The sequence below is a fragment of the Aulonocara sp. 'chitande type north' Nkhata Bay genome, linkage group LG18, assembly GCF_057382095.1.
Source record: "Aulonocara sp. 'chitande type north' Nkhata Bay isolate Kocher_YH1m ecotype deep benthic linkage group LG18, A_spYH_male_GT1.1, whole genome shotgun sequence".
Lineage (NCBI taxonomy): Eukaryota > Metazoa > Chordata > Actinopteri > Cichliformes > Cichlidae > Aulonocara > Aulonocara sp. 'chitande type north' Nkhata Bay.
Genome location: NC_141361.1, coordinates 27,354,687 through 27,381,356, shown reverse-complemented (window position 1 = coordinate 27,381,356; position 26,670 = coordinate 27,354,687). Strand labels below are relative to the sequence as shown.

Genomic DNA, 26,670 nt, shown 5'->3' with positions numbered 1-26,670 from the left:
CAGCGGCAGTGTCATGTAGTGTTTATTGCAGCATCACACATTAACAAACACTGTATGCGTGTTGCACAGTGTGTTGCGCTGTTATGTTACTCAAAACTCTGTTGCATTGTGTTGTGTTCAAGGGCATTCTCGGGAGTGTTTTAGAATGATTTTGATGCCTTGGTTGTTGCCAGGCAACAGCTGTCCTGAAAGAGAGATGAATGGGTGTCCCTGGGCATCTTTTTCGTCTTCATCTTTCCTTTCATCTTTCTTTTCTTCTCAATGCCTCACTTTCAGGTGGCTGAATTCATCATGTTAATGCCTTCCAAAACCAGATTTACATTTACTATAATCAGTATCTAGTGTTCAAGTTCTTAAAGTTTGCATAAACATGCAGTGAAGACATTATGCATTGCACATACACAACTTTGCTATTGCGTTTCAGAAGAGACTTTTACGCAGCAGCAATGATACAGCTGCTAAACCTGTTTGTAGAGATGTTAGACTATAAACTATACATGTTGTGCCCACTCTCATATAAAAGGCAATTAGTGGAGGCAGGCAGCATGCTTTACATATAAACAATAACAATTCATATGCAGAGTGTGGGTTCTTTTGTTTTGTGGAGGAAATGCACTCATTTCAGACTGGTGAGGCGGCTTCGGCGCATCCTGACACACATGAACAGAGAATGGAATTAAACCACTCAGGTGGTGTGCAGCTGCGTGGTGGATTTCTGTCACATGCAATTTAACCCTGAATAGGTAATGTTGGGTTTTATCACTCCTTTGTTATGCGGTTTGTTCACAACTGGCATTGTTGCCAGTCTGCATTCATTACTAATGCTTGTGTGTTTGTAAATTGCGGAAAGGGAAAGTAGAAATATGTTTTTCAGTGAGGATTATAAGCTTGTACGCAAACTATGAAGTAGCAAACATAAATAAATAAACAGATAATTACAAATTTAGCAGCTGTTCACACCTGTGTCAAAATCCAACCAGAAGGAAATGATTCCAAAACACTCACCCACACAGCTTCTTTTCCACTTCTTGTCTCATGAGAGGCCCTTTCTGGGGTTTGCTACAACCGCTACTGCTGCTCTGCTGTATAAACAGTGCGCAGGTGTCTGATTGGATGCATCAGCCATCAGGAGCGACAAAGAGGTGAGATGTACAGAAGTCAAATCAAGTTCTCATCAAATCACGATCAGTGAACAGACAGAGCCCGTGCATTTGCTTCACTACACAGAGAGTTTTAATCAGTGTTAGAAAAGTGCAATCAGGAGCTTATAAAAAAACTTACAGAACTCTTAGGCACTCCTTAGTGTCTTTAAAGTGTGAATATAGCAGTCACAACAGAGAACGTACACTTTCTTCCCGTTGATGGACTTGAACATGTCAGTTACATACAAACAATACAACATTTCCCTCTGAAAAGCAACTGTGTAGCAGATGTTTAGGAAATCAGGAATTTTCTGAGAACATTTCTTTCTGTGACAGGTTTCGTTACACATGCTGATCAAACAAAGCTCATCATTAGTTATTGACTGACTATGGGAACATTACATGCAAGGATGCAAATGTTAAATTAAAGTTAAAGATTTCACCAGGCCCTGATGGTGAAAAACAAATTACAACCAGACCCTTTGAAAGGTACATTGTCTAAGGCAGGCGTGTGTGAAGAAGTATGCGAGAGAAGGCACCTACTAGGACAAAAATAGCAAACATGTACAGTATTTACCATTCAACAAGTAAAAAAACAAAACAAAAAAATGAATTCATTATGCCATAACATTTTGTCAGGATTATGGATTGCTTTGTAATGTACAGAAGAATAAAGTTTAATGGCTACTTTTTCTGGACTGATCGTACAAAGAGTCATTTTTCAGACGCCTCGGCTGGCTTTTGAGGATCGTGTTACTGTGTTACATTTATTTATTTATTTTAAATATAGTTTAGTGGTGAATATGCTCCAGTAGAATTGCAGTCTAGAAATTATCTTTGGTGAAAATGTAAACAATTGCACCAGAACACAAAAAATAAAATGCTTGAGGAATGAAACACACAAACAAAAACAAAAGCAAAACAACATACTTAACACAAATATATATTCACCTGATTAAGAGTCCTATAACTTGCTCTGTACTAGCAAAGAGTGCTCATAATAATAAGCAAGCTATAACTCCTCCCTTAAACAATGAGGCAGATGATGCAGTATAAGCTTTGCAGTATACATTACAATAGTTATTATTTAGGATCCCTTTAGGATATTGATTAACTGAGGCATAATAGCTGCAGTGAGCAGGGTGATTCAGCAACTGAAACAAAGGCAAGACGAAGAAAATAATCATATATGTGTTAATGTGGATATTGATGGCACATAAGAGGGGTACAGACATTCATTTCTCCCTGGTCCCAGACGTAAGGCACATTACAGGGCACACAGTTATCTCCAAACCTAATCCCCACCCCAGTATAAAAATCAGCATGACAACACGCTGGTTTCATTTGACATTTTGCTGCCTACACTATAGCTTCATCCCCCATTGAGTGCAGGACACATGTGCCCCTCAGTCTGCAGTCTGTTCGTTCAACGATCCACCTACCCACCCACCCGCCCATCTGTGTGTCCACTTTCCAACGGCACTTTACCACTGCTCCCAGCTCCAGTCATCCCCGCCTCCAAACACGATAAAAAAGCCTAAGATGGTGAGAAAGATGACGGCGTTTCCGGTCATCACCAATCCACAGGCACCCCACTTGATCTGGACGACAGAAATGGCCCATTAGATTTCCACTGTAATTTTGTTTTCACTGCACATGCACTACTTGTACGCACAGATGAATTTACGCTCATTTAGTATGATCTGAAACTAAATAAGTAAAGAGAACTCACGGTGTTGGTACGGGCCAAAACAATGGGTAGTCCAAACGATGATACCACAATGCCAGTTGTTAAGAAATAGGCCAGCTCTCTGCAGGCATTGCTGGATTCAGAGTCGTCACTGAGGCGTCTGGATATGAAGGTCGGGATGGGACTTAATACGTAGAAAATCAGGACAAACATCGGCCAGTAGACCCTGCAAAAACAGATGAAATTGTCAAAAATATTTACAAAGGGCATGAAACACTCGTCTTCAAAAGAATGGAACATCTTAGCACACCTGAAGTTCAGTTTACTCGTCATTAGGAGTTCTAAAACTGTGAAACCAGTTACAGAAAAATGTTCTGGGGCTCTTAGGGTGATTTCCAGTTTTGAAGTAGTAACTTCAGTCACATCAGAAACTGGCATTCCTGGAGTTTGACCAACAAGAGGACTATAAGGACTATAAATACAGGCCTTGACTGCATTGATCTGGCCTTTTTCTTTTGTCTCCAATCAAAAGTCACACAATGTAACTGCAGAGCGAATGATGTTGTTCAGAGCACAACCAAAACTCAGTTATTTCTGTAATAATGTAAGTCAGTGTCATAAAATAGCACGTATAGCTGCTGATACGTTTACAAGGAGAACTTACCCATACGTTTCTATTGCACAGCCCAGCAGAAGAAATGTCAGTCCAATAGCACCACTAAAGGACAAACCAACCAGTGCTAAAACGAGACATCAATAACTCTACATTAATCACAGAGTTGTTTTTGGCCAAAATATAAAACAAATACACGGTAGGCGTGGAGCACTCGTGGCAGAGCTAAGAGTTAGGATACACTAGATAATAGCAACAACTCTAATGCATAAATCAACAGGTTAATAACTTATCTGGCAACAGATCTTAATGACCTGCGACAGAGACGCGAGTTTCGAGATGATACAGCAAACGTTTTGACCAGTATGGAAAACTCAGCTTACAAACTTTTAACTTCAAAAACTTTAACACTCAACTCTCGGCTGACCCAGCAGAGCCAAAATTAAAAAATACCTTTAATGCCTGCCATTGCGGTCAACGTCTGAAAACCCCCTCTTTGTGTTTATTTCTGCTCTTTGTGCACTGTTTACGTGCTCGGGCTCGATGTCGTCGTACAGGAACTTCCTGCTTCCTCGGTCGGGTTTTCCTTTCTTTGCATCAGGTGACCTCCTTAAAGCTACAGTAGCTCTGCGGCTAGCTGGGGCTTGAACTTCTTTACCGATATACTGTAATCTTGACAGGCAAAAAGTTTCACCTCACACCATTCACCAAGGTTGACCCAAACAGTCCTAGCTGGTGACGTAGTCTCTCAATGACGAGCACGAGAGGATTTAGCGCGTGCTTCCAGGGGGCTTTACACGTCTGCGTGTTGTGTTACAATATAAGCTGCTGCAGTAATACAGACTACATTACTTATTCGTTACTCAAGTGTTTTAATTGTTTGTTACCTTAATTTTCCCTACATTTTAAATGTATATCAAGTCTATCATTATTATTATTATTATTATTATTATTATTTATGACTATTTATCTTACCCAAGAGATACTTTCTTGTAGTTTTTCCTTATTGAATAACAACTACTATTACTTGAGTAAAAGTCATGACCCTACTTAAGTAATAGAACTAAAGTTTCAGTATTATAAATTAGCTAAACATTATTCAGAATTATATAAAATATATTGCTGGATCGTAACTACTGATTTATTATGGCATATGTCACTATAATCTTACAGCTGGAGCTGGAACAGCAGCTTCTGTACAGCTGGGGAGCTTTATCCACAATAATATAGTATAATACACTGCTTGAAAAAAAAGGGAACATGTGATCATCACAGTACAAGAAATAAAAAGTTAAAAACGTTATAAAGCACTGAGTCCATTCCCCTTTGTTTGTGCAGGTACACTAGTGAGGCAATAAGAAAGCAATCCCAGCAAAAAGGGTCTGGTTTTGCAGGTAGTGGCCAAAGACCGCAGCCCTGCCCTCTTCCCTTCTGACTGATTTTTCTGTAGTTTTGCTTTTTAATCTGTTTTCTTGTCACTGTCTGTAGGTGGTTTCGCAAGTCGGTTTGCTACATCTCCCAACAGAGCGTGTGGATAAGATGCCATGCTGTGACACAAGGAGAGTTGGATAGGCCCGTATAATGGCATAAACCCATCAGCAGGACTGGTTTCTGCTCCTTTGCGTGAGGAAAAACAGCAGGAGCACTGCCAGAGCCTTATAAAATGACCTGCAGCAGGCTACTCATGTGCATGTTTCTGACCAAACTGTCAAAAACAGACTCCATGAGCACGGTATGAGGCCCCAGCATCCTTAGTGGGACCTGTGTTCACAGCTCAGCACCATGCAGCCGGTCTTTGCCTGAGAACAACAGATCTGCCAGGTCCATCACTGTCACCCAAATGAGAGCAGGTTCATGCTGAGCACATGTGACAGGTGTGAAAGAGTCTGGAGATGGCAGGACAAACCTTGTGATGCTTGTAACATCATCTGTGAAGCAAACAGGGCACCAGTGGCAGACCAGTCAGTTCTGGTGTTCTCTGGGGGCATGCCAATCAAGCTGCCCAGTACTGTTACCCCAATGGAGTCCAGTTCAGCATATATTAGATTCATACTTTAAAATCTGCAAGAACAATATGAAACTATGAAGGCACTATATTTACAAATAATATATCCGGGTACAGGTTCTGTACTCTGGCCCTATACATGCTCACATCCAACAATGTTGGGCATTACTAGATTTGCAGATTACAATAGCATTGGTGTGGAGACACCAGAGGAGCCAATATATTTATCCATGTTATGGATTTACTTATCTACAAAAGGCATGAAAATACCTTTTAGTGCTTCTTAGGCACCTTTATACTATGCATGTAAATAGGTTTTGATTTTGTTTACTGACATTAGGTTTATCATTCATAAATACTTGACTTTTGTGTCCTCCTTAGTTAAGTTCCTCCTCCATTTGCAGTCTGTAATATAATATTGTGTTATTGACGGACAGATCCTGATCACAGAGTAACTATGCATGTAAACTTGTGCAATCTTAGACTGAAATTTTTAGTGGAACCAAAACTCACACCACGACGGGCCTGAGATGAACCACAGCTGGCCTTCCCCTTGTTGTGTTGTTGTTCCCCTTCAGGTTCAGTGCATTATGGAGATGAAACCAGACAGAAAGGGACAGTACTTCAAAGGGCATGAGTGATCACAGAGCTGGGGCAGATGTTTGTGGACTTGTGCTGTTGCCGTCCAGATGGAAATTATGTGGTGCACTCACCAGATATGGATAAGCTATTTGAAAAAATATTTTCTTGCAGTTTAAAAGTTTCCTTTGTTGTTTTTGCTTTGTTGGTGTGCTAAAAAGGTATCAGCATAAGTTGTACTTACAGATAGTGAAGTAAAAGAAGAAAAAAAGAAAAAAAAGAGGACCCTTGTCACAGTGACACTAAAAGATCTTTAGAAGATGTTTTCTTGGGAGCAGTCTTTAAATGCTGACTTGTTGCTTTTTGTCATTTTCAGACTCAACAGAGTCAAACGAGCTGGAAAGCCGTCACTCACTCTCAAGCACCCACCCACGCACTCAACTTCAATTTCAGGTTATTATTCCCCTAAATTAAGGGGTACGCATGATCCAAATGACGGTTTTAGAGGATTAACGACAGGAAACAGCCCGTTCCTTCTTTTTAAACTCAGCACCTGCTGCTGTCATGTTCTAAGTTTCTCAACTGCACATGTCAAGTAGTCTTCAGTAATAACTGGTACAAAAAGAAAAAGATTTTTTAAAAAGAGACAGTGCTGATGCTGTTTTTTAAAGAGTTTCACTGAGGAAGTGAAAGTGCTACTTTATGAAAACATTATGCTCAAATAGGTTCAATTTTTTTTTTACTAAAAACGCTGACCTTTCTGTAATCTTGCAGATTTTAGCCAGGGCCTCACTGGTGAGAATGAAAATGACAGTTAACAAAAGCAAAATTGAAACAAAGTAAAGTAGATGTAATATCATCTGCCATAAAAAAGCACCAAAGCATGCCACAACCGAACCAAAAACAAAAACGCTGTTTAATATATCACATTTAATTTCATTCAACTGCACACTTTTGCATCATATGTAGCTACAACTGGATTTGAGACTTCCTTTATAAAAAACAAACACAAACACAAAAAAACAGGATGGAAAAACTTACAAAAGAGCGTTATTTTGTCAATTAATAAGGAATCATATAATGACAGACGGACCAGTTCGACCGGTCCTGTGATGAAGCTGAGAAATCTTTAGAGCGATAGTGGCAAGGGGTGCCAGCATCACCTGTCCAAAACAAGGATGGCACAATTAGAGACTCATGCACCTTGCTGCCATATGTAAAATCATCCAAACAACCACAGAGCAGTAACACTGTTCCTTTTCACCACACAGCGCTACATTTCATTTAAAAAGAGTTTCTGCTTAGTGATTCAAAGGTTTGTCTTTTTTGCCTGTTCTGGTCAAAATGCAGTTTTCACTTTTAGATACTCCACCTGTGCATCCCCAAAAACGTGTTCTTTCTCGTAGCTGTCGAGATAGATTTGAACTGTTGCCCCATCAAAACTGGTCCCACTGAGTCTGTAGATGATTCGAGAACCATCAGAGAAGATTATCCGCAGCCCCTGCAGTGAAGACAGCCCAGCGCAGACTGAGATACATTTTTTTAGGGTTTGCAAACACAGCTGAGAGGCTCTGATGCTGACAAATCGCATACATTATGCATCTGTGTATACCGCAAGACTATCATTACAGAAAAATGCACCACAGTGTTTTTCATGTACCTGGTTCCTGGAAATGGTGCCGTCTACCGGGTCTGCATACTCAAAGCTGTCTGCTTTCTCCACCTGGTAGATTTTGTCTTCCACAGCAAATCTTTGCCTCACAAAGGTCTTGTCGGTGATTGTGATCTCCAAATCCTCCATCATTTCACATGCTGCATCTATGTCTACATTCTCGTAGTCATACCTGGGCAAAATGTAAAGAGTAGAAACAAAAATCTAATGAGAAAAAAAAGGCTACATAAATAAATAAATAATAAACTAACAGGTACTTATTATTGATTATTGATGCCTTATTTTACATATGTTTTGTGATGTGGCTTAATTTGTGTTGATAATGAATATTTTGTAATCAAAAGTGAGTCAGTACAGACAATACTAATACTAATATTACTACTAATAATATTCTCATGTTAAATGTTCTGTCATACAGTGCAATGCCACATATGTTCCACTAGGTGTCAGTAATGTTCTACATGTGTCTTCACATGTCTCGTCGACCCACCTGTTACAGCTTCATCTGTATCAGTGACACAATTTCTGCTTAACTATATTTCAGCCTCTTAGAACAAACAAATAAGCAAACAAATAAAATAAAAAAACTTTATCACATAACCTCAGTAATAATATGGTGTTTTTTTAGTGTGTCCACATCTCACCTGGTGAAGTAGTTTCTTCCATATTTTAGCCAGTGGTCCTTAACTAAATCTTCCACACTCTTCTTTCTGGTGGCCAGGATAGACAGCCATGCCAGCACAGCCCAAAGCCCATCCTTCTCACGAATATGGTCTCCTCCTGAAGCGTGAAGTGGAATTAGGTTGACAGTGTTGAGAAAACATAAAACAAAAGCCCAGAATCAGAATCCTCGTCTTCTTCGATTTAGTTACTTGGCACGGACACGCAGTACCTGTACCAAAGCTTTCCTCTCCACACAAAGACAGCATGCCTGCATCCATGAGGTTCCCAAAGAACTTCCAGGCAGTGGGAGTTTCATATAGCTCGATTTTCGTTGCCTTGGCTACTCTGAAGGAAATACAATGAAAGAGTATTCTAAGGCAGTTTGTTTTGATGGTGATATTTGAAAAGCAGGCCACACGTTTACCTGTCTAATGCCGCACTTGTGGGCATAGTACGAGCAAAACCTCTCACCCCTGCATGCTGAAAGTACGGGATGCAAAAAATGTTGTCAGCAATCACAGCCACGGAGTCAGATGGGGTGACGAAGAAGCCATGTTTACCAAGGATCATGTTCTGGTCCTAGAAAGCAGAAAGAGGTTTCTCAGGCCCAAGGAAATGTCTTTTGAAGCTGCATTTTTATATTACATATATTCTTGTAATGTTTGAAAAAAACCAAACAAACAAGTAAAAAGCAGAAATAATAACTCGGTAAGCCCACCCCATCGGCATCAAATGCTGCACCAAAATCATACTGTCCGTCTCGCATGCTGTCAACCAGATCTGTAGCGTATATGGGGTTAGGGTCTGGGTGTTGACCTCCAAAATCCTCCTTAGGGACACAGTTAATGGCAGAACTGGCAGGACAACCCAACTCAACACACAGTATTCTCCTCACGTAGGGTCCTACCGCTGCAGAGCGGACAGGTGAGAGAGGACAAAGATGAACTAGGCAGATCTGGTGTTGCACAAAGTATTTTAAAACAACAACAAGGAGAAAACTGAGGCTCACAGTGCTTCAGCCCTGACGTTTTGTTTCAGTGTTTGGGGACGCTCAAAATAGATTTAGTAATCTAATGAGAGTAAAGTCACAGATCTGACAACCCAATGTTACCTCTCCCAGAATAGAACAGAGCCTCAAACATTTATCTCATTATTATCTCCATTTTTCTGTAATATTGTTAAGCTTCTCTTTTACGTTGCTGACATGAATGTGAGAAATATGGAAATCATATAGATTTGAATAGCATCATGCTTCATAAGCAAATGAGTTAAAGAACTTGCTGGAGTTGCGTACAAATATAACTATGACATTATACGATAAATGAGTTAGTTATGAGAGCATTTTCTCTGACCTCCGTGCAAGGCATCCAGTCTTATCTTGAAGTGGTTCTTGCCAGACAGAAGCTCCTTCAGAGCAGCAAAGTCAAAGATGTTCCTCAGCATGTTAGCGTAGGACTCCACAGAGTCTACGATTTCCACTGCACAAATCAGAAACAAAACTCTATCCATCATCAGGGAAAGAGATACATAAATACACTTACAATACGCCTTTCACAAAGAAAAAAGACAATATGTGTAATTGTACCTGCAAAGAATATATCTGGTCAGTCATATAACTAGCCTCATATCCCTTTTCCCCCCGCATGCTCATTAATTTCGATGATGAATGAGAGACTAACATTAATGCTCTAGTTCACCTGTGAATGGCTTGAACTTGTTCTCCAGGTCAAAGGTCTGTTTTCCCATAGTTGTCAGATCCACTTGTAGTCCAGGGCAGGTGGCAAACTCCTCAATGGTCCTGCTGATCTGAAAGATCTTGTTTGTGACTGCTTCGTTGGCTGGGCCTGGATGAGGCAGAAGAAGCCTGGTTTTATGATGACAGTGTAAAATTACAGTATTGTAACAGTAGAAAAATCTTCTATTGACAGGAATAGCGATACTGAATATTGTGTGTTGTTTTGATGTGTTTGAACTTTGTCCCAGATTTGTGCCAATACAAGCATCACATTTTCTCTGTGTCTGAGCCACATATCCGAATGAGGCCTTATTAAATGCCTGACTTCTCCTGTATCACTATTTTGCACTTGGCCATTGCGACTGCATGCTTTCTTCTCTCAAGTTACCATACCTCCATTTGCAGTATTAAACTTAATGCCAAAGTCTCCATCAGGTCCACCGGGGTTGTGGCTGGCAGTGAGAACGATGCCTCCGATGGCTTTGCATTTCCTGATCATACAGGAGACGGCTGGCGTGGACATTATCCCGTGGTGTCCAATGATCAGACGACCCACCTGGGGAAAAGTCACATAGGCGTTTTTTACTTGGGTGAGAAAATTACGTATCTTGATATATCAGCGTGAGGCAGGGGTGGGAATAGCAGTAAATATCAGGTTTGTCACAGGTCTTGTCAGAAGTAAATAGGATATTTTATTTCACAAACGGCACTTGTGGCACACCAAGAGCAAGTTCTATCATGTGTACGTGTATTTTAAATCCCTCTAATTATATCATTTACCCGGCCCAATTAGCAGACAAATTTGGATCTAATCTGGAACACTTGTGTAGGCCATATGTGTTCCAAACACCTGACGTGTGCTGCGTTTAAAGTGTCAGGTGTTTATGTCGGCAGAGAAAATAAAAAGCAACTGGTTAGGTTAAGTGGCTAAGTGGTTAGGTAGTATTTCATGCAAACCAGTGCTAATGTGGTATAGAATAAACATCAGGTGATCTTTCAGCCCACAAATTAAAATGCAAGTTATTTGCTTTGAAAGATCAGTAAATGGTGACTGAATGTAATGGTGGCGGATGTTTCTCTGCCAATAAGACTTAAGCCTTGCTTTCATTAATCTCCCAGGAAAAGGATCAGTTATGCTACTAAAACAAGGGGATACCCTCCCCACCCCCACCTCCCCGACCCCAGGTAGCTCAGATTATGTTTGCGGGAAGGGTCCTATTATTAGAGGAGGAGAAAAAAAGGTCATAGAGGGAGTGATGGAGAGCATTCCCTCGACACGGAGAACTCTGGGACTTGGAAGTGTTTCAAAGTGACATTTCCGATATTTATTATTAGATCGGATATTAGATACTGAACAGAGATTAGTGTAATATCTAGTCAGTATCTTATATCCATATGCAATTTATCATTTAATTTAAAAGTTACAATTATTTTTTAAAAAATATAATTACATCAAAAATTATGTTTTTTTGTTTTTTTCTACTTTTTGATTATAGTTTGGACAGTAAAAGCAAAAGTCACAGGTTGCAGTTGACATGAAGGTACAATTGCTGACAAAGAGATAATAAGTTACTGGGGCAGGTGACACTGACACACATGCAGTTATCTGCTCATGTGCACACTCACCTGCCAGCATGCACACACAAACAAGGTAAGCAAGCCCTTACACATGGTGACACTGACCCCATTGGCAGCTGCCATCTGCACAATGACCTGAGTAGCCGTTCGATTGAAGAAGCGTCCGTCTCCCCCCACCACCATGGTTGAACCCTGGCGATCGCGCAGGTCAATGGAAGAGAAGACACTCTGGATGAAGTTGTGAAGGTAGTTCCTTCTGGACTGGAACACATAGACCTTTTTCCTCAGGCCGTTGGTGCTGGGTCGCTGGTCTGGGTAGGGGGCTGTAGGGACAGTCAAGACCTGCAGAGGGCTGTTGTCCATTGTTTCAAAATAAAGGTCTAACTTAATGCTGCAGCACAGACAGCGAAGGGGAACTTGTTATTTAGAGGGAAATCCCCTGTCAGCTGACATGAGGAATGGTACGAAGGAGCAGAATAGAAAGGCAAGAGTTTGACTCCTCCTATTATTTCACTGGAAGCAGAGGGTGCTTGTGCAGCCTAAAATAACCTTCCAAACTAATGTGTGTGCAGAGGCAGGCAGAGTAACTGAAGAAGCTGCTTCACACATGTGCAGGGAGATCACTGTCAAGTCTGCATGGCAAAACACAAAGAAGTGTGTGTGTGTGTGTGTTTAGGTGTGGTTGTCGTGTGAATGGTTTGTCTATTTGTTTAGTCCTGCAGCTGTGATTAGACTCATTATGCATAAAAGAAGTATGACCTCTGTCATCAAAGTCATGTCTCACACTATCTCAGGGGAGGATATTTCTCGTTTTTAATGCTGTTTGTGGAAGCAGACCGTGGGACAAGCAGTCAGAGTGTAATCGGGAACACACATGTGAGTTTTTAAGGAAGTATCAGTTTTCACATTAGACATACTTCATGGTGCAATCAAATCTCAGTGAAGTCATCTGCACGCGATGGAACAAGACTGCCCTCTGGAGTTTACTGAGCCCTCCTAACCAATCAGTAGAAAAAAAGTTCAGCCTTTTGAAATATTTGTTCAAAAGTCAGTGTGCCATGTGAAATAAATAAATAAATAAACATTTATGGTGGCATTTGGTGGCAGCACGGTGGCACGGTGGTTAGCACTGTTGCCGCACAGCAAGAAGGTCCTGCGTTCGATTCCACCATCAGGCCGGGGTCTTTCTGTGTGGAGTTTGCATGTTCTCCCCGTGTTTGCGTGGGTTCCCTCCGGGTACTCCGGCTTCCTCCCACCGTCCAAAGACATGCAGCTTGTGGGGATAGGTTAATTGATTAATCCAAATTGTCACTAGGTGTGAATGTGCGAGTGAGTGTGAATGGTTGTCTGTCCTTGTGTGTTAGCCCTGCGACAGACTGGCGACCTGTCCAGGGTGTACCCCGCCTTTCACCCTATGACAGCTGGGATAGGCTCCAGCGCCCCCCGCGACCCTGAAAAGGATAAGCGGAAGCGGATGGATGGATGGATGGACATTTATTTGTTTTGTCTGCATAAATTTGGGTTCTGTTTTATTTTTTTGTTACTGAAAAAATGTGAAAATCCAACTAAAATGTATTTATTTTGAAGTTATTTAAAATGTACTTACTTAAAACAATGCAAAAAAATACATTAAATATTAAAACCACTACAGCATGGATTTAATTATTTATTTGTTTAATGGGAGACATAAAAAATTCACCTTACTTTATGGGAGCTTGAGGTCTTTGTTGATATATCAAACAAATTGGCCCCTCCTCCCACCCCTTACCAGAAATTAGTTTGTTGCGTCAGGGTAACAGTGTGCTATAAAGGTACCAAAATGTTACCGTTTTCTCAGACTCATGCAACAAAATCAGGCAATCATATGGTTAAGAGTTTCAGTGTGTGTGACACTGAATGTCCTGTATGAGAAGCTTATGAAACAGAGTTGGATATGATATTTATATTATTTGACTTTTAGAGTATCATTGCATCCTGGTACCTTACATCTCACTGCATAACGGCTTAACGGCTACCCTGAGGTACCCCTGAGCAAGGTACCGTCCCTACACACTGCTCCCCGGGCGCCTGCTTAGTGGGCTGCCCACTGCTTCACTGAGTGAATGGTCAAATGCAGAGAAAAACAAGTAATTTCCCCATGGGGATCAATAAAGTATCCATTATTATTATTATTATTATTATTATTATTATTATTATTATAACATCCTCTCCAAGCACCTGAACACACTTCATTTACTACACACGCACATTATATATGTATGACCCTCAGCTAACCTCGGATCTCCTCATTTGTCCTCAGACCTGATTCCAGGATACTCTTACTCATGCTCGCTCTCATCCAGTTCATTGTTCTCACTGTAATGTGTCACATGTAAACACATTCTTTCCTTCCATAAAAGCTTCGTGTACCCATTTCCTGTAAGTTGATACAAATTCATGTTAGTGTTTGGTTTGCCTGTTTATATTTATATATCCCACCAGTCAAAATGTCAGAACAACTTTTCTTCCTTACAACTCCACAAAATGATGCCTGTTGTTAAATTATATGGATTTCCTCCAACAATTCTACTTCATCTGTAACGACTCTTATATATAAAGCAAAATTAAGCTCTCAATTTTTCTCCAACACAGTTTTAATCCATTACAATTCTGACAACAGCAGTGACAAAAATTTATGCGTTTAGCATTTCAGAAGTGAATAAATTCCAGTTTTTAAAGTCTTCTATAACAGTTATTTGATTTTTGTGATAATAACAAATATATCAAACAAGGAACCTATTAATCACAACAAAAGCTGACACTTTTAGATGCTGCTCTTGTTACATAAAAAAGGTCAGCATGAAAAACATATAGAAACAATTCAAGAAGAGATTGTGGAGCCTCATATATGCATCCAACTTTTTCCTTTCTATGTCATGATCCAGTCAAGGGATCCTTCCCAAATTGTCAGGGGTCAGTGAGTAAATGTGACCCAATATAAAAACTGTTCATATGTGACTGTTTCTTCTCTATGATCTGATCCTTGTAACATATAAATAAAAACAGAATGTAATTATTTGCAAATCTCTTAAACCCCATTTTATTCACAAATAAAATCATATCAAGTATGCATATGGAGTAAATGTATAATTTTAAGTAATACATGAGCTCATTTTGAATTTAATGGAAGCAACATTTCTAAAAAAGTTGGGAACGGGGCAGGAAAAAGCTGTAAGCATATGTGGTATCGGAAAGAAACAGCTGGAGGAACATTTTGCAACTAATTATGTTAATTAGTGACAGGTCAGTAACACACTGGGTAAAACTCTGTGACAAATTGTGGAAACTGTGAAGACTCTCACCATCTGCAGTAAATGAGAAAATCAAGAGATTTGGGGAAACCTGGAGGAATCGCTGCTGCCAATGACAAAAATCAGTATTGGATGCCGTGATTGTCAGCACCTCAGATGGCACTGAATTAAGAACAGACATGACCCTGTTATAGAAATGGATCAGATCAGAGAAGTTCAAGTTCAGTTCAAGTTCAAGGTTCTTTATTTGTCACATGCAGGAAGGACGTCTGATTCAGGGGAAGTCAATTTTTGGGAGGTGCCACATGATAGATGGAGATCTGGGTCAATTTGAAAGAAGACGCCTCTTACCTGACATCCCCTGGATCCCTCTCCTACATTCAGTCCACTGCTTTAGTTTCATGTGAAGATATCTCACATTCAGGTTAGTGTCTCCACAGGTGCTGAACCAGCATCCACTTAGAAAATGATAGAAAGCGCATACTGTGAAGACAATAGTAGACAACAAGCATTCATTATTCCTATTATCTCATTCAGTTTATTCACATGGGATGCAAATCCCATGGGAATAAAACATGGGTATTACATGTGCATCTGCTGTAACCAACTGGTTTTCTGGTGGGCACAGCTGGTGTCCTGATGGTTGTTATGGTTCCTATACTTTGTGGAAAACATCACGCCTGTGAGGTTGTTCATGGGTCAGGCAGATTTCCAGACACGTGCGTGAGGTGAATGGTGTAGTTGCTTGTTGGCCCATCAAGGTAAAAATCTGTATTCGATGAAGCATCTGTTCTGTCTCAAGTCCTCCAGATCTATGTGAAGGACAGAGTTGCCTGAAGAGGATAGAGACTGAATCCTCCTGAGACAAAGCCAGAACTCCTCTGTGTGCACGAGAGAGAGATTTGGAGGCTCAGAGCCAACATGGTTTAACAAGTAAACATGAAAAGTGACGCAGACAAAGATGCTCACAGGGGTGCAGGCACCCTGTGTTAGTCACAGAGATTATAAAATTACATGATAATGATAGTAATGATGATAAGAATCAAATGTGGAATTTGAGAATTTATTTTCTCTGTAAAATCTCACCTCCATAATCTCCAAAACCATTTTCATACTTTTACTGATCAAAATTTACTGAACCATCCTTTCTCTTGCTCCATGGTCTAAGTTGAAAACATAGAGAAGAGGGGATTTAAATTTATAGCTTTTATATTTGCACGGTTTTTAAAACCTTTTTTGGCTGGTCACCACTCATTAATAAATGAGTAATGATCCTTCGGTAATGACGGAGCGCTATTTTGTTTTTCTGAAGTAGAGCTCCCCTGATTCATCGAGTACTTCATCAAACAATAATTAGTTTGCACTACTTAATGCCTCACACCTCCCAGACAGGATTTTTGGCTTTTCTTTTCCTTGTATACAGTATTACACAAATTTGGGATGTACAAATCAAACAATGTGGTGATATTGTGACTGGTGACAATTTCATGCTGTATGTGTTAAATTAACCAATAACCCGTTACTGATAAATAACTATCTTTAGAGGTCTTATTCTTTTTTGTAATTGTTAGTAGCGGAGTCTATATTTATCAATCGCATTCATTTAGCCCTTATTTGCACAGTTCTCTCATGAAACTGTATTAATGACATGCTGAAAACCACAGGAAATATCCTGGACACGCTTGTAAATGATGAGCATTCGAGGTCTGATTGAATATTTCAGGTTTTTAATAACACATTACAGATATCAAACCATTAAGTCGCTCACAACATCACCTTAAGCTTCATTATCCATATTATTGATTGTTTTGGTCCTGCTGGTAGAGCCTGAGGTCAGGTAAGGGGTGAGTGTTGGAGCTTCAGCGCTGAAGGTTTCTGGCATCTTCTCAATGGTCTCCTGGGCTAGCTAACATGTTGGCTGTCAGCTGTGGAAAATTGTCAGAAAAACCTTTGGCTTGCAGAAAAAAATCTTCTCACTGACTCTATGTAGAAATCTTCAAAAGCTTTTTCAGTGAAATGTATAAAGCACTACAGCACTGGCTCAGATGATCAGCATCTCAGTAAGATTTAGATTTGGAGACTGGAGGCTGCACATGCTTGTATGTGCGCACATATCACAGTATAATTCATGGACATGGTCAGAAACAATACTTAGGCTGTGACAGTCAAACAATGCTCAGTCAGTACAAAACACCCCAAGTGTGCCAAGAAAACATCCCCCACATCATTACACCACCACCATATCTAACCATTAACCCAAGGCAGGATGGATCCATGCTCTCATGAGCTTCACGCTGCTTTCAGCAGCTGAAATCGAGACTCATCAGAACTGGCAACCTTTTTCTGATCTTCTATTGTCCAATTTTGGTGAGTTTGTTGAATTGTAGACTCCATTTCCTGTTCTTAGCTAACAGGGTAGACCCCCCAGTGTGATCTTCTGCTGCTTTAGAGATGCTTTTGCCAGGTACTTGGAGATGATTACAACTAAAGTTGCGTTTGAGTGGAATGCATTCACTCTGACTGAAGTGACGACAGGAGGTGAATCATGCATTTTATTTTCTTAGTTAGCTAAACCCTTCCCAGCGTTATGCACATTTGTTATGGATGAAGAGTCACCACCAAACAAAACAATCATAAGATGCCAATCATTTTTACTGCGGTCTCTATTATTTACCTTTTCCTCTAGAATATTGATCTTTTTCCTCTGGTAGATGAGCTGGTCACTTAGTTCCCTCACGGCCTTCAGCAGCTGTGTAATGCTTTGCTCCTGGCTCTGGATCACCTCCTGATCAGGGATGAATGTTGAAAAAAAAGAATGATTGTTAATAATAATATAGTATTGTGAGCTTGTATAACAGCATTCAAACACTGAGAGAATAGATGGAAAACAAAGATTATTGTAGTAGCCAAAAAGCATAAAGGTTGTCTGATTTATTTTAGAGTTTATTGTTGCACAATACTGTTGCAGTGATCTTTTTTTTTTTTTTACCTCAGCAAAGGACAGAAACATCAAGTGCAGGTTTTCTTTCTAACAACGGGTTACTCACCCTAAGGCTATTGATCTCTGCTGCTCGTTCACTCGGCACAAGGCCAAGTGACAGACTGCTCAGTTTCTCCTCGAGGCCCTCCACTTTATTCTGCAGTTGACTTTTCTCCTGCAGGATGCTGTTCATCTTGGAGTTGATCTCTTCAGAAAAGCCCCTGAGTTCTTCATTGTTGGCCATTAACACAGTAGCAGTACTCTTCAGTTCTTCTTCTGTCACCTTGATTTCGCTGGCCAGCACTGACAGCTGGCTGAAAGAGCGATTGAAGATGTTGAGTTTTTGGAAGATATCATTTATCTGTCCCTTTGTTTTCTGCGCAAACTGCCGCAGGCTCTGACCCATTTGGAGGAGGCCATTTGCCGGGAGATACACGTCATCCAAAGCAACAAAGCGGGACTGACTTTCAGCAGGAGCCTCGAGGTGGAGGACCGGAGGTTCCTCTTCGCCACAGAGGGCAGGAACACAAGCAGCAGCCAGGGCAAACACGAAAACAATTCGTGTTATTCTCATACCTCGCTCTGTGACGGGATGAAGAGTTCCTGAGTGAAGATCCAGAGCTTTATACTCTGTCTGATATCAGATTAATGATTACCACGTTAGCTGAATCAACATCTTTCTACAGAATGTAGTTTTCTCCTCTCAGGGACTGTTGAAAGTCTGTTTGGAACTTATGCTTTATTCAAATTTTAAAGATTAGTAAGTGTTATCGTCACTTGGGATGATACAACAGCATTCATTCACAGAATAACACAAAAATCATAATTGTTGCTAAATCTATATATAATACATCTATAAATTATGTAGATGTGATGTTTGAAGCTAGCGTACAGGACTGTGAAAACCTGTGCAAACGGGAAAATACAGAGATTTTACAATTCTAACAAAGTTGAATGAAATGACTGCCTTTATTCATCAGCACAGTCTGAAATCCCCAAACAATTCTTTAAGTAGTCTTCAGCAATAGTTCTCCCAGCTTCTTGAAGAACATTCAAAGATCTTTGGATTTATTTGGTTCTTAGTCACCAATCCTCGACTGATACCTTTCTATTATGTGTTTTTCTATCCAGGTATGTTTTTAAGCTTCTTCACAGACACCCTTTCACTGAGACCATTTCTGAGGCTTCAGTGAACAGTAAATAGATCATCTGAAAGTCCAGATCCATCTGTCAGATGCTGTGTCAGGTCTTTGATGGATTTTTTCCTATTTCTTAAGGGCATTAATCTGCTGTAGATAGTTTGTTAGGCCTGTCACTTCTTCTTTTGTCTTCCACTTGTCCAGTTTAAAATTTTAAAGGACAGCCTGCACACCATGCTGAGATCTGCTAAGCTTTCAGCTAATAGCTCTTTGAAAATCACCTTGCTGGTACATAAAACACCATTATATGCCTCTCATTTTAAGAAGAAAATGCAAAAGAAAATTTTAGAAAACTAAAGAAATGTAAATAAATGTCTTTTCACTGGAAACTATTAGCAAAGTGCCTAAAGATATAATTTGGTGTATTTTTTGTCTGTGCTTGAAAGATTTATAAGTCAGTGTTAAGTGACTTAAACAAACAAACAAACAAACAGACACAAAGAAAAACTTTGAAAGACTTTCAGAAAACGTGAACTGTTGCTCAAGACCAGCATAGGAAATGGCAAGAAAGTCGGGCTCCTTGGAAACAAAGTATAAAAAAATCGTTTGAACAGAAATCCAGAAATGTTACAGAAATGTTAATGCCTCTTAAAAGTCGTTATTTCATTTAATCTTTCTAAAGATGTTTTCCTCTGAGCCAGGACAGTGTGAGAATGCCTTGAACTAACCTTTAAATAAGGTCGTGGCTGGTCCCCTCTTGTTGTTGCAGTAGTATGGTGGGTCTATTTGTAATTTGTTTTTTAAAAGATGACCCAAATTACACAGGATCAATTAATAACAACTCTGTGGTTTTGAAAGGCCGTATAGATATGTAACATCACCGAAGATCAAACACCTGTTCCACCAATTCTTTACTCTACACGTCCCCCCAAAAGAAGAAATGTCCCCGTAAGAGATTTAGGTCCCCGACATCAATAATACATGAAACACACACACACACACACACACACACACACACACACACACACAAGAACGTACGAAAATAACACTCTCAATTGTGGTGGTGCCTGTCAGTTAAATGTTAACTATGACGGTTGTATGGGGGCCACAGTGTGTACACAATAAACTTAGTCCTCAGCCCAGACTTCCACCAAAGGCTCTGCTGTCTGAAAGGTCGATTGTATGTGGGTGTCTGAAACAAAAAAAGAAACCAAACCACTCACAGCCTTTTACATTATGTGTGTATTTGTTTTTTTTGGCTGCCTGTAGCCGAGAAAAAAAATGCTATGAAATGTGCCAAACTGAAAGAAACTATATAACATCATATCAGAGGGACTTTACCTAAAAGTAGTGATGGCCCGCTTGAAGCTGACGCTCCGGAGCGTGTGTCGAAAAAAACAACACACTGGTTCAGAAGCACTGTGTCGAGGCTTGCTTCGTTTGGCAAAAGTCACGTGACCAGTGACGTCCGAAGCTTCATTACGCACGTAACTGCTTCGGTACCTGATTCAAACGGATATAAGGAAGTGAATCATCCACGGGATTCGTGGAGTGTGTTGATGGTGACAGATAGCGACGAGGTGATCATTCCACTGACAGATATGGAGCCAGCGAGGAAGAGAGGACGTTCTGGCGTGTGGGAATATTTTGAGTTGATTTTGCTCAATTCATTTTATCTGCCGAAGTGAAAAACTTGAAATGTCCAAAATCATGTTTTCATAATGTAAATATCATTACAGCATATGACTTTAGGAACACTTCCATGTGAATTAAAGCTGATGAAGACTACAAAAATGTATTTGACACTATACGTACATTACATTGCTACACAGTTTAGAAAATCATTTTGTTTATTGTTTTTAGGTGATAGTCTGCAGGACCCAGGAATACCTGCATATCTACCAGCTTGCAGTGTAGTTCCTGCACTCCACAGCCTCTTCTGTTCCATGCAAGTGGATTTTCTCCAGGGCAGGAGAAACTATTTCTAAGAAAAGAAACAGACTCAGCCAGCGCACAGTAACACTAATCCTCTTTTTAAATGTAAATAACAAAAGGGCTACCTTACATTGATCATGTTTTTACTTTGCAAGTTCTTGATTAGGGGTGGGTTTTGATTATCGCCTTTCTGATTACAATCCATGCTAAATTGAATAAAGTGATATTGATTCATTACAATCCCGTGTCGATTTGTAAATTAACGTTATTATGCCTGAAACGCCAGCATCTCAGGTTAAACCTCACAACACGTCGTCAAACACCATGCAGCTAAAACAGTAACTGGGAGCAGGTTTACGGATTCTGCATACAAACGTAAACACAGAGCGCGGACCCGACGCGTCAGAGTCAGATTTTGGTGTGTCGGCGGGTCCGCGCTGTGTTTGCCTCTTTTTTTTTCGCTGGCTTCTGCAGCTGCAGGTTTCATAACTCTCTGTTTACATCTCTAATTAAGTCTCACATGTGTCAGCTTTCTTTTAATAGATACGAAATTATGGATATATACTGTTAAATGATCAGAATTGTAATATTTCTGACTGAGGCAAAACTTTCCAGATTCCAATCAAATTGAATCGGATCCTGTATCGAATCAAAAATGATTCTACAAATCAGTGACGATGCAGCCGTACTCAGCCCCTAAGCATTTTCCCTTTCCAGTTCACAATCAATCCCACCCCTAGGTCAAAAATATGTATAGGACAATTGGCCTCATCTAATATTTTGTATGAACCTGTCCAGCTGTCCAGTGATTAAACGACAAGTAGATGGAGGCAGGACTTCACAGCAGGGGCATACTCCATAATGTGCTGTGCATTCTCATATGTATATTAGATATATTGCTCACTTATTGTATTTACCAACATCAAGGAGTTATGAGCAAAGAAAGGCCACCATAGTGCATGTTTAAATAGGGAAAGTTTATTGATCAAAATGTATTACGCAAATACGCATTACATTTTTTTCAGCCCCCCAATCGAGAAAACAAAACCAATTACATGTTCAAAGCAACGGAACGGTGGCCCAATATCAGAGAGAACTCCACTCTTGAGTGAGCAGTGATAATTGAGCAGTCCGTTTTATTTTGCAGATTCAAGCTGCTCTTCAAAATTTTCACCACCAGATGTCACCGGAGAGGACTGTGTTGAAAAGCTTCGAGTAATGAACCGTTTTTCAATACAAGCTTCAGTGCTTCGGAAAGCTTCATTTGGCCATCACTACCTAAAAGTATAAAGCATCATGCTAGCACCATGCTAGTTCACAACAACAGCTGTTTGTGTTTAAAGGTTCAAATAACACAGTGTATTTTAAAATTGAACATGTTACACATTGTGTTTTTCTTCTTTCACCCCAAATAGAGAATAGAGGTTAGCTATTATAGTAACTGTTACTGCTGCCTGTGTTTTGCCTCTGAAAACAAGATAAAGTGCAAACTAATGCTTGTTGTCTAATGCTCATCCACACTATTTATTTATTTCTACTGCTTAAAAATACCAAGGCCAGCTATCAAATAGATGTAAACTGATTCTATTAGACTAATCTGCTATTGTATTACTGAATAACTTTGTCATGCGCCGTGGTGCGCGGGCACGAAAGGATCCAGGCGCAGACTCCGAGCTAACAAAAAGACACTTTATTAAAACAACGAAAGGCGACCCGGGGAAAGTAGAGAGCAAAACAGAAACTAAAAATCCGGGGAAACAATGACACGAGGAAGCCGGGATCGGGACGGCGGGGGGCTGCAATAGAAAGGGGAGATGATTACTAGGGAGCCAGGAAGCGGGGAGAACATATCAGGACTGAGTTAGAGTAGGGGCTTACGATAGAACGGAACCGTGGGAGCTCGGGAGGGAAGTGTGGCAGTCCGTGGGGACAGGAAGTCCGTGGAATGGCGAGTGGGCCAGGTGAGCGCCGCGAGATCCAGTTGAGCCGGAGGACAGGCAGGTAGCAGACGCCGAGTAGAAATCTGGACAGAAGTAGGCAGGTTAAACAAAGTTCCAAGCAGAAGAGAATGCACACTTTTCGTGGAAGTCTGGTTACCACTGTGGGGATGACTACGGACTGGCGTGGAGCATCCGTCAGCGTCGGATTAAGTGGATCTCCGTGTAATCACCGGGATGGAGAGCAGGTGTGCTAGTGATGGCCCAGCCCGGGGGTGTGGCTACCCGAGCATCACGCATTCCACAGACACAGGACCACGGACCATGACAAACTTAGGTTATCAAGAGCCTGTGGGCATCTGGATTGACTGGTCTCAATTCATACGCTCATAGGTTACTGTTTCATGACTATACTGTTTTAATTGGCCAGTGCAGCCTCAGCTTACCTTGCAGCTCCCCTCACCACAAACCGCAGTTACATAATGGATATAATTTGGGGAAGGATGCCAGCTGTATGAGACCTTTAGGTCAACTAACCCACTTTAAACACTTCCATCTGCTTTGTGTTGTTTCAGTTGTTCTTTAACTGACAAAGTCCACATTGTAAAATCTATGTGTTTGAAGTGTAAAAAGCCAAAGGATAATGATTTTGGCTGGTTAAGATTGCGGACCAGACTGGGAAAATACAGATTATTTCATCAGAATGAAACTTCAGAGAACACGTTACACTTTTTCTTTAGCACGATTCTTGCTTGAAGGAGAACCTGCCTCTTGGCAAAAAACCTCAAGCTGTACTTTCCAGCAGAAAGCAGCTTCATCTAAATGGGAGGAAAATTAATACCCTGCGGCAGGCAAGCCCGAATGGTCTATTTGTGTGAGCTAATGATTAACTACTCATTTTCTTTTTAACAAAATATTTGAAGTAAATTACAAACTTATTTTACAAGCCATATTTCTCTTTATATATGATGCAACAGTAAATCTTTCTCTGAAACTGCCTTTGAGGACATTTGGCCAAGTTCTCTGCAGTATGTGGTCTGTCCGTCAGCAGTCATTTGCTCCAATAAAGACTTGTTTTTTTTCCCTCTTTTCCCTCAGTTCAAACCACAATCCCTCTCGGAGTCAGTTGTCTGCTTGGGTAATGGAAAGGGGAGTATATCTTGCTAATTCTCGCTAATTCATTTTCCATCCATGGCAGAGCTAACCCTGCAGGGCACAAGGCAGTGGTTACAGCTTGTTGAGCAGCATCGTGTCATAGATTTACACACATACTGTGAACTGTGTGATTGTAGTTTTTCATTCTGAAATGTAGTTCTTGTGGCCTGAGGACACAGATTTACTTTACTTTGCTCTTCCTTTGCCTATAGGCTCCTTCTTTGCAACAAATTTAACAAATTTTGCTCAGGACTAATAATCTCAGCATAATTTCACTGACTGACAGACAAAGAGCCAACTCTTAAAGCGTATAACTTCATAACGGAATAAACTGAATGAGAGGCAAAGAAAGAAGACCAGTCTACATCAATGCTAGCAGCACTGTTAGGCTTTATTTCAACACGTTCTCACTCCCTAAGCATAATATTTTACGCTAGGTGACAAATCGTCAACATTTTATGTCTGTGAAGGTTCTCAGTCATCCAGGTCATCGTAGTCAAAGGAGCTTGCAAAGAAAAGCGTCTGGACTTCTTTAACGTCTTCAAGCAACTTAAAGAAGTCCAGACGCTTTTCTTTGCAAGCTCCTTTGACGTCAACATTTTACGCTTTCGGGTACCCAACACGTTCCTAAATGACGAGATCGGAAAAATGACAAAACATGAGAAGCCTTTCGACTCAATCTACACATTTTCGTTCATTTTCTTAAAATCGCTTTGGAAAACACTATTTTACGAAAAAAATAAGCAAATCATTATTTTTAGATTAGATTAAATTAAATTACAAATACAAATTGCAGTTGTTTCCTTTCTATAACAGAAAAATTTGTTTTAGTGGTTGAATGTTATGGGTGATTCATTTCACTTTTCAGTAGCCTGGCTCAAATTTGGATTTCAAAATGGGAATTCGTTTTTTTATTTGCCTAATGAATAACAACATAATTTTTTAGTTTTAAATAAGTTTATTTTTTTAAAGATTTTCAAAAATATTTGTGTTTTGACAGTTTCTAGTGTATTTCCTGGGTTTACCATCAGTATATTAGCCGAAATTTGTATTAACACCAATCAGAGAAATCACTGTTTCAATTTGGGATTGTGGGTCAAGGATCCTTTTCTGCAACATTGTGAACAAAACACATTTTTGTTTAATCAAGGTTGATATCATACAGGCAGGTGCAAATACTATCTCAGTGTTGTAGCTCCAAGTAAGTCTGCTTTGGATGGTTACAGCTTTCTAGCTCATAATAAAAATACCTATGGCGAATATGAATGCATTGTAACTAGAGATGGACCGATCCGATATTACCTATCGGTATCGGTCGGATACTGACGTAAATTACTGGATCGGATATCAGAGAAAAAAAAAAAAAAATTCTGATCCATTAAATATCAAAAAAGCACCTCACAAAACTTGCAACACGGAGTAACTCCCAACTCGGCTCATAACCGTAGCACGTGGGAGCAGTAGGCATCATGTGATAGAGCGGCTGTGTGTATTTGTAGCCTCGCTAGAAAATTAAAGCAAGTGTGTAAGTTCATCTCTGGATGTTTATAAAGCATTCCCGCGTTAAGCTTGACAACCGATATATTGAGCGACTGCCTCTTCTCTCTCCCTCTTTCTCCTGTTGCTACTTCAATCATGAAACTGATCAATGATCAGCTGATCGGCTTTTCTGTCACGAGTCCGTCTCTCTTGTTTGTTTATTGCTCACTTCGCGCCAGAAAGAGGAAACCAGCGGCTGAACAACAGCAGCACGTTTAAGCTTGATAAGCTGTTGTTAGAATTTATTTACTTTCTAGACCAGGATCCTTTTCTAAGTAGCTGACGGCTGGTAACTGTGCAGGGGTTAATCTAGCAAAGTTTAGCCAGGGGGTCCGATAGGGCATTAACAGGGAAAAGGGGGCACAGAGACATACTTTTCTTTCTTATTCTCATTTAAAATGTCTAGCTTTTAATAAATAATTATCCAAATCTTACACCCAAGTTTTAATCTGATGTAAAATGTATAGAAGTCCATTACTGTATATAGTAACTATTAAGTCTAATATACCCTAGTAAGCTATAGTACTTTTTCCTTTGGGAAGGTACAATCTGTGCAGTCTGCAATTCTGTTGAAGAAAGATGTTGAATCTATTTAATTATTCTTGGAAAATGATTTCTGTGCATTTTTTTTACACTGCATCAAATTAAAGTTAATTACGTCAATTAAGCATCATGAGGTGGAGGGTGCGTGGTTCCCTTTTTTTTTTTTTTTTATTAGATTGATCAGTATTGCTGAACTATGAAATATTTTGGGTGCAGTGTATTTTTTTACATACAGGTAAAACAGAATAGCTTTAGTGGTGTTGGGTTTTTTTTAACTTGAGTATGAACTTATACAAAAAGCAGCAAGATATTAAAAAACTGTTTTTTTGATTAAAACACACACTATATCGGATTCATATCGATATCGGCAGATATCCAATTTTATGATATCGGACATAAAGAAGTGGTATTGTGCCATCTCTAATTATAACCCTGTTAACACTTTAGAATGCATCTTCTCAGAACTACAAGTGGA

General features: G+C 40.1%; 3 protein-coding genes and 1 long non-coding RNA gene across 7 annotated transcripts; all 4 read right to left on the bottom strand.

Annotated features, from left to right (window-relative positions):
* Window positions 1-1,210: 1,210 nt before the first annotated feature.
* leprot (leptin receptor overlapping transcript) lies at window positions 1,211-4,109 on the bottom strand. The gene is made up of 4 exons (XM_086272355.1): window positions 3,899-4,109; window positions 3,497-3,572; window positions 2,875-3,058; window positions 1,211-2,743 (listed from the first exon to the last, which is right to left on the bottom strand). Exons 1-4 carry the CDS (start codon window positions 3,912-3,914, stop codon window positions 2,627-2,629), a joined length of 393 nt encoding a protein of 130 aa, XP_086128481.1. The 5' UTR covers window positions 3,915-4,109; the 3' UTR covers window positions 1,211-2,626.
* A 430-nt stretch (window positions 4,110-4,539) lies between these two features.
* LOC147308815 (phosphoglucomutase-1-like) lies at window positions 4,540-15,684 on the bottom strand. Of its 2 annotated transcripts, XM_086272342.1 has the most exons (13): window positions 15,576-15,684; window positions 15,319-15,450; window positions 11,783-12,000; window positions 10,493-10,655; window positions 10,062-10,208; window positions 9,717-9,842; window positions 9,083-9,273; window positions 8,789-8,943; window positions 8,594-8,709; window positions 8,346-8,481; window positions 7,690-7,873; window positions 7,402-7,530; window positions 4,540-7,192 (listed from the first exon to the last, which is right to left on the bottom strand). In XM_086272342.1, exons 1-13 carry the CDS (start codon window positions 15,661-15,663, stop codon window positions 7,103-7,105), a joined length of 1,875 nt encoding a protein of 624 aa, XP_086128468.1. In that variant the 5' UTR covers window positions 15,664-15,684; the 3' UTR covers window positions 4,540-7,102. The 2 variants fall into 2 exon arrangements, with proteins under 2 accessions (XP_086128468.1, XP_086128469.1); XM_086272343.1 differs by lacking the exon at window positions 15,576-15,684 and having other exon boundaries at window positions 4,541-7,192; window positions 11,783-15,129; window positions 15,319-15,392.
* A 58-nt stretch (window positions 15,685-15,742) lies between these two features.
* LOC147308814 (angiopoietin-related protein 3-like) lies at window positions 15,743-21,251 on the bottom strand. 3 transcript variants are annotated; one of them, XM_086272352.1, is made up of 3 exons: window positions 18,015-21,251; window positions 17,642-17,752; window positions 15,743-15,848 (listed from the first exon to the last, which is right to left on the bottom strand). In XM_086272352.1, the coding sequence occupies exons 1-3, from the start codon at window positions 18,519-18,521 to the stop codon at window positions 15,780-15,782; spliced, it is 687 nt and encodes a 228-aa protein (XP_086128478.1). In that variant the 5' UTR covers window positions 18,522-21,251; the 3' UTR covers window positions 15,743-15,779. The 3 variants fall into 3 exon arrangements, with proteins under 3 accessions (XP_086128478.1, XP_086128479.1, XP_086128477.1); XM_086272353.1 differs by lacking the exon at window positions 15,743-15,848 and adding an exon at window positions 15,856-16,892; XM_086272351.1 differs by lacking the exon at window positions 15,743-15,848 and having other exon boundaries at window positions 16,901-17,752.
* Window positions 21,252-21,729: 478 nt separating this feature from the next.
* On the bottom strand, window positions 21,730-23,483 carry LOC147308813 (uncharacterized). The gene is made up of 3 exons (XR_015126093.1): window positions 23,119-23,483; window positions 22,900-23,044; window positions 21,730-22,817 (listed from the first exon to the last, which is right to left on the bottom strand). It is a non-coding gene; the product is annotated as an uncharacterized LOC147308813 (long non-coding RNA).
* Between the last annotated feature and the right edge of the window lie 3,187 nt (window positions 23,484-26,670).

Excerpts from the sequence above, each read along its gene's own strand:
- leprot (XM_086272355.1), bottom strand. Across the intron at positions 3,059-3,496 it reads TGTGCAATAGAAACGTATGG|GGTCTACTGGCCGATGTTTG; the intron begins GTAAGTTCTCCT and ends CTGTTTTTGCAG. Across the intron at positions 2,744-2,874 it reads TTTTGGCCCGTACCAACACC|ATCAAGTGGGGTGCCTGTGG; the intron begins GTGAGTTCTCTT and ends TCTGTCGTCCAG.
- LOC147308815 (XM_086272342.1), bottom strand. The coding sequence starts at position 15,663 with ATGAACAACCTCACAGGCGTGATGTTTTCCACAAAGTATAGGAACCAT. Across the intron at positions 10,656-11,782 it reads AGATGGCAGCTGCCAATGGG|GTGGGTCGTCTGATCATTGG; the intron begins GTCAGTGTCACC and ends ACTTTTCCCCAG. Across the intron at positions 8,710-8,788 it reads ACAAGTGCGGCATTAGACAG|AGTAGCCAAGGCAACGAAAA; the intron begins GTAAACGTGTGG and ends TATTTCCTTCAG.
- LOC147308814 (XM_086272351.1), bottom strand. The coding sequence starts at position 18,521 with ATGAGAATAACACGAATTGTTTTCGTGTTTGCCCTGGCTGCTGCTTGT. Across the intron at positions 17,753-18,014 it reads CAGAGATCAATAGCCTTAGG|GAGGTGATCCAGAGCCAGGA; the intron begins GTGAGTAACCCG and ends ATCCCTGATCAG.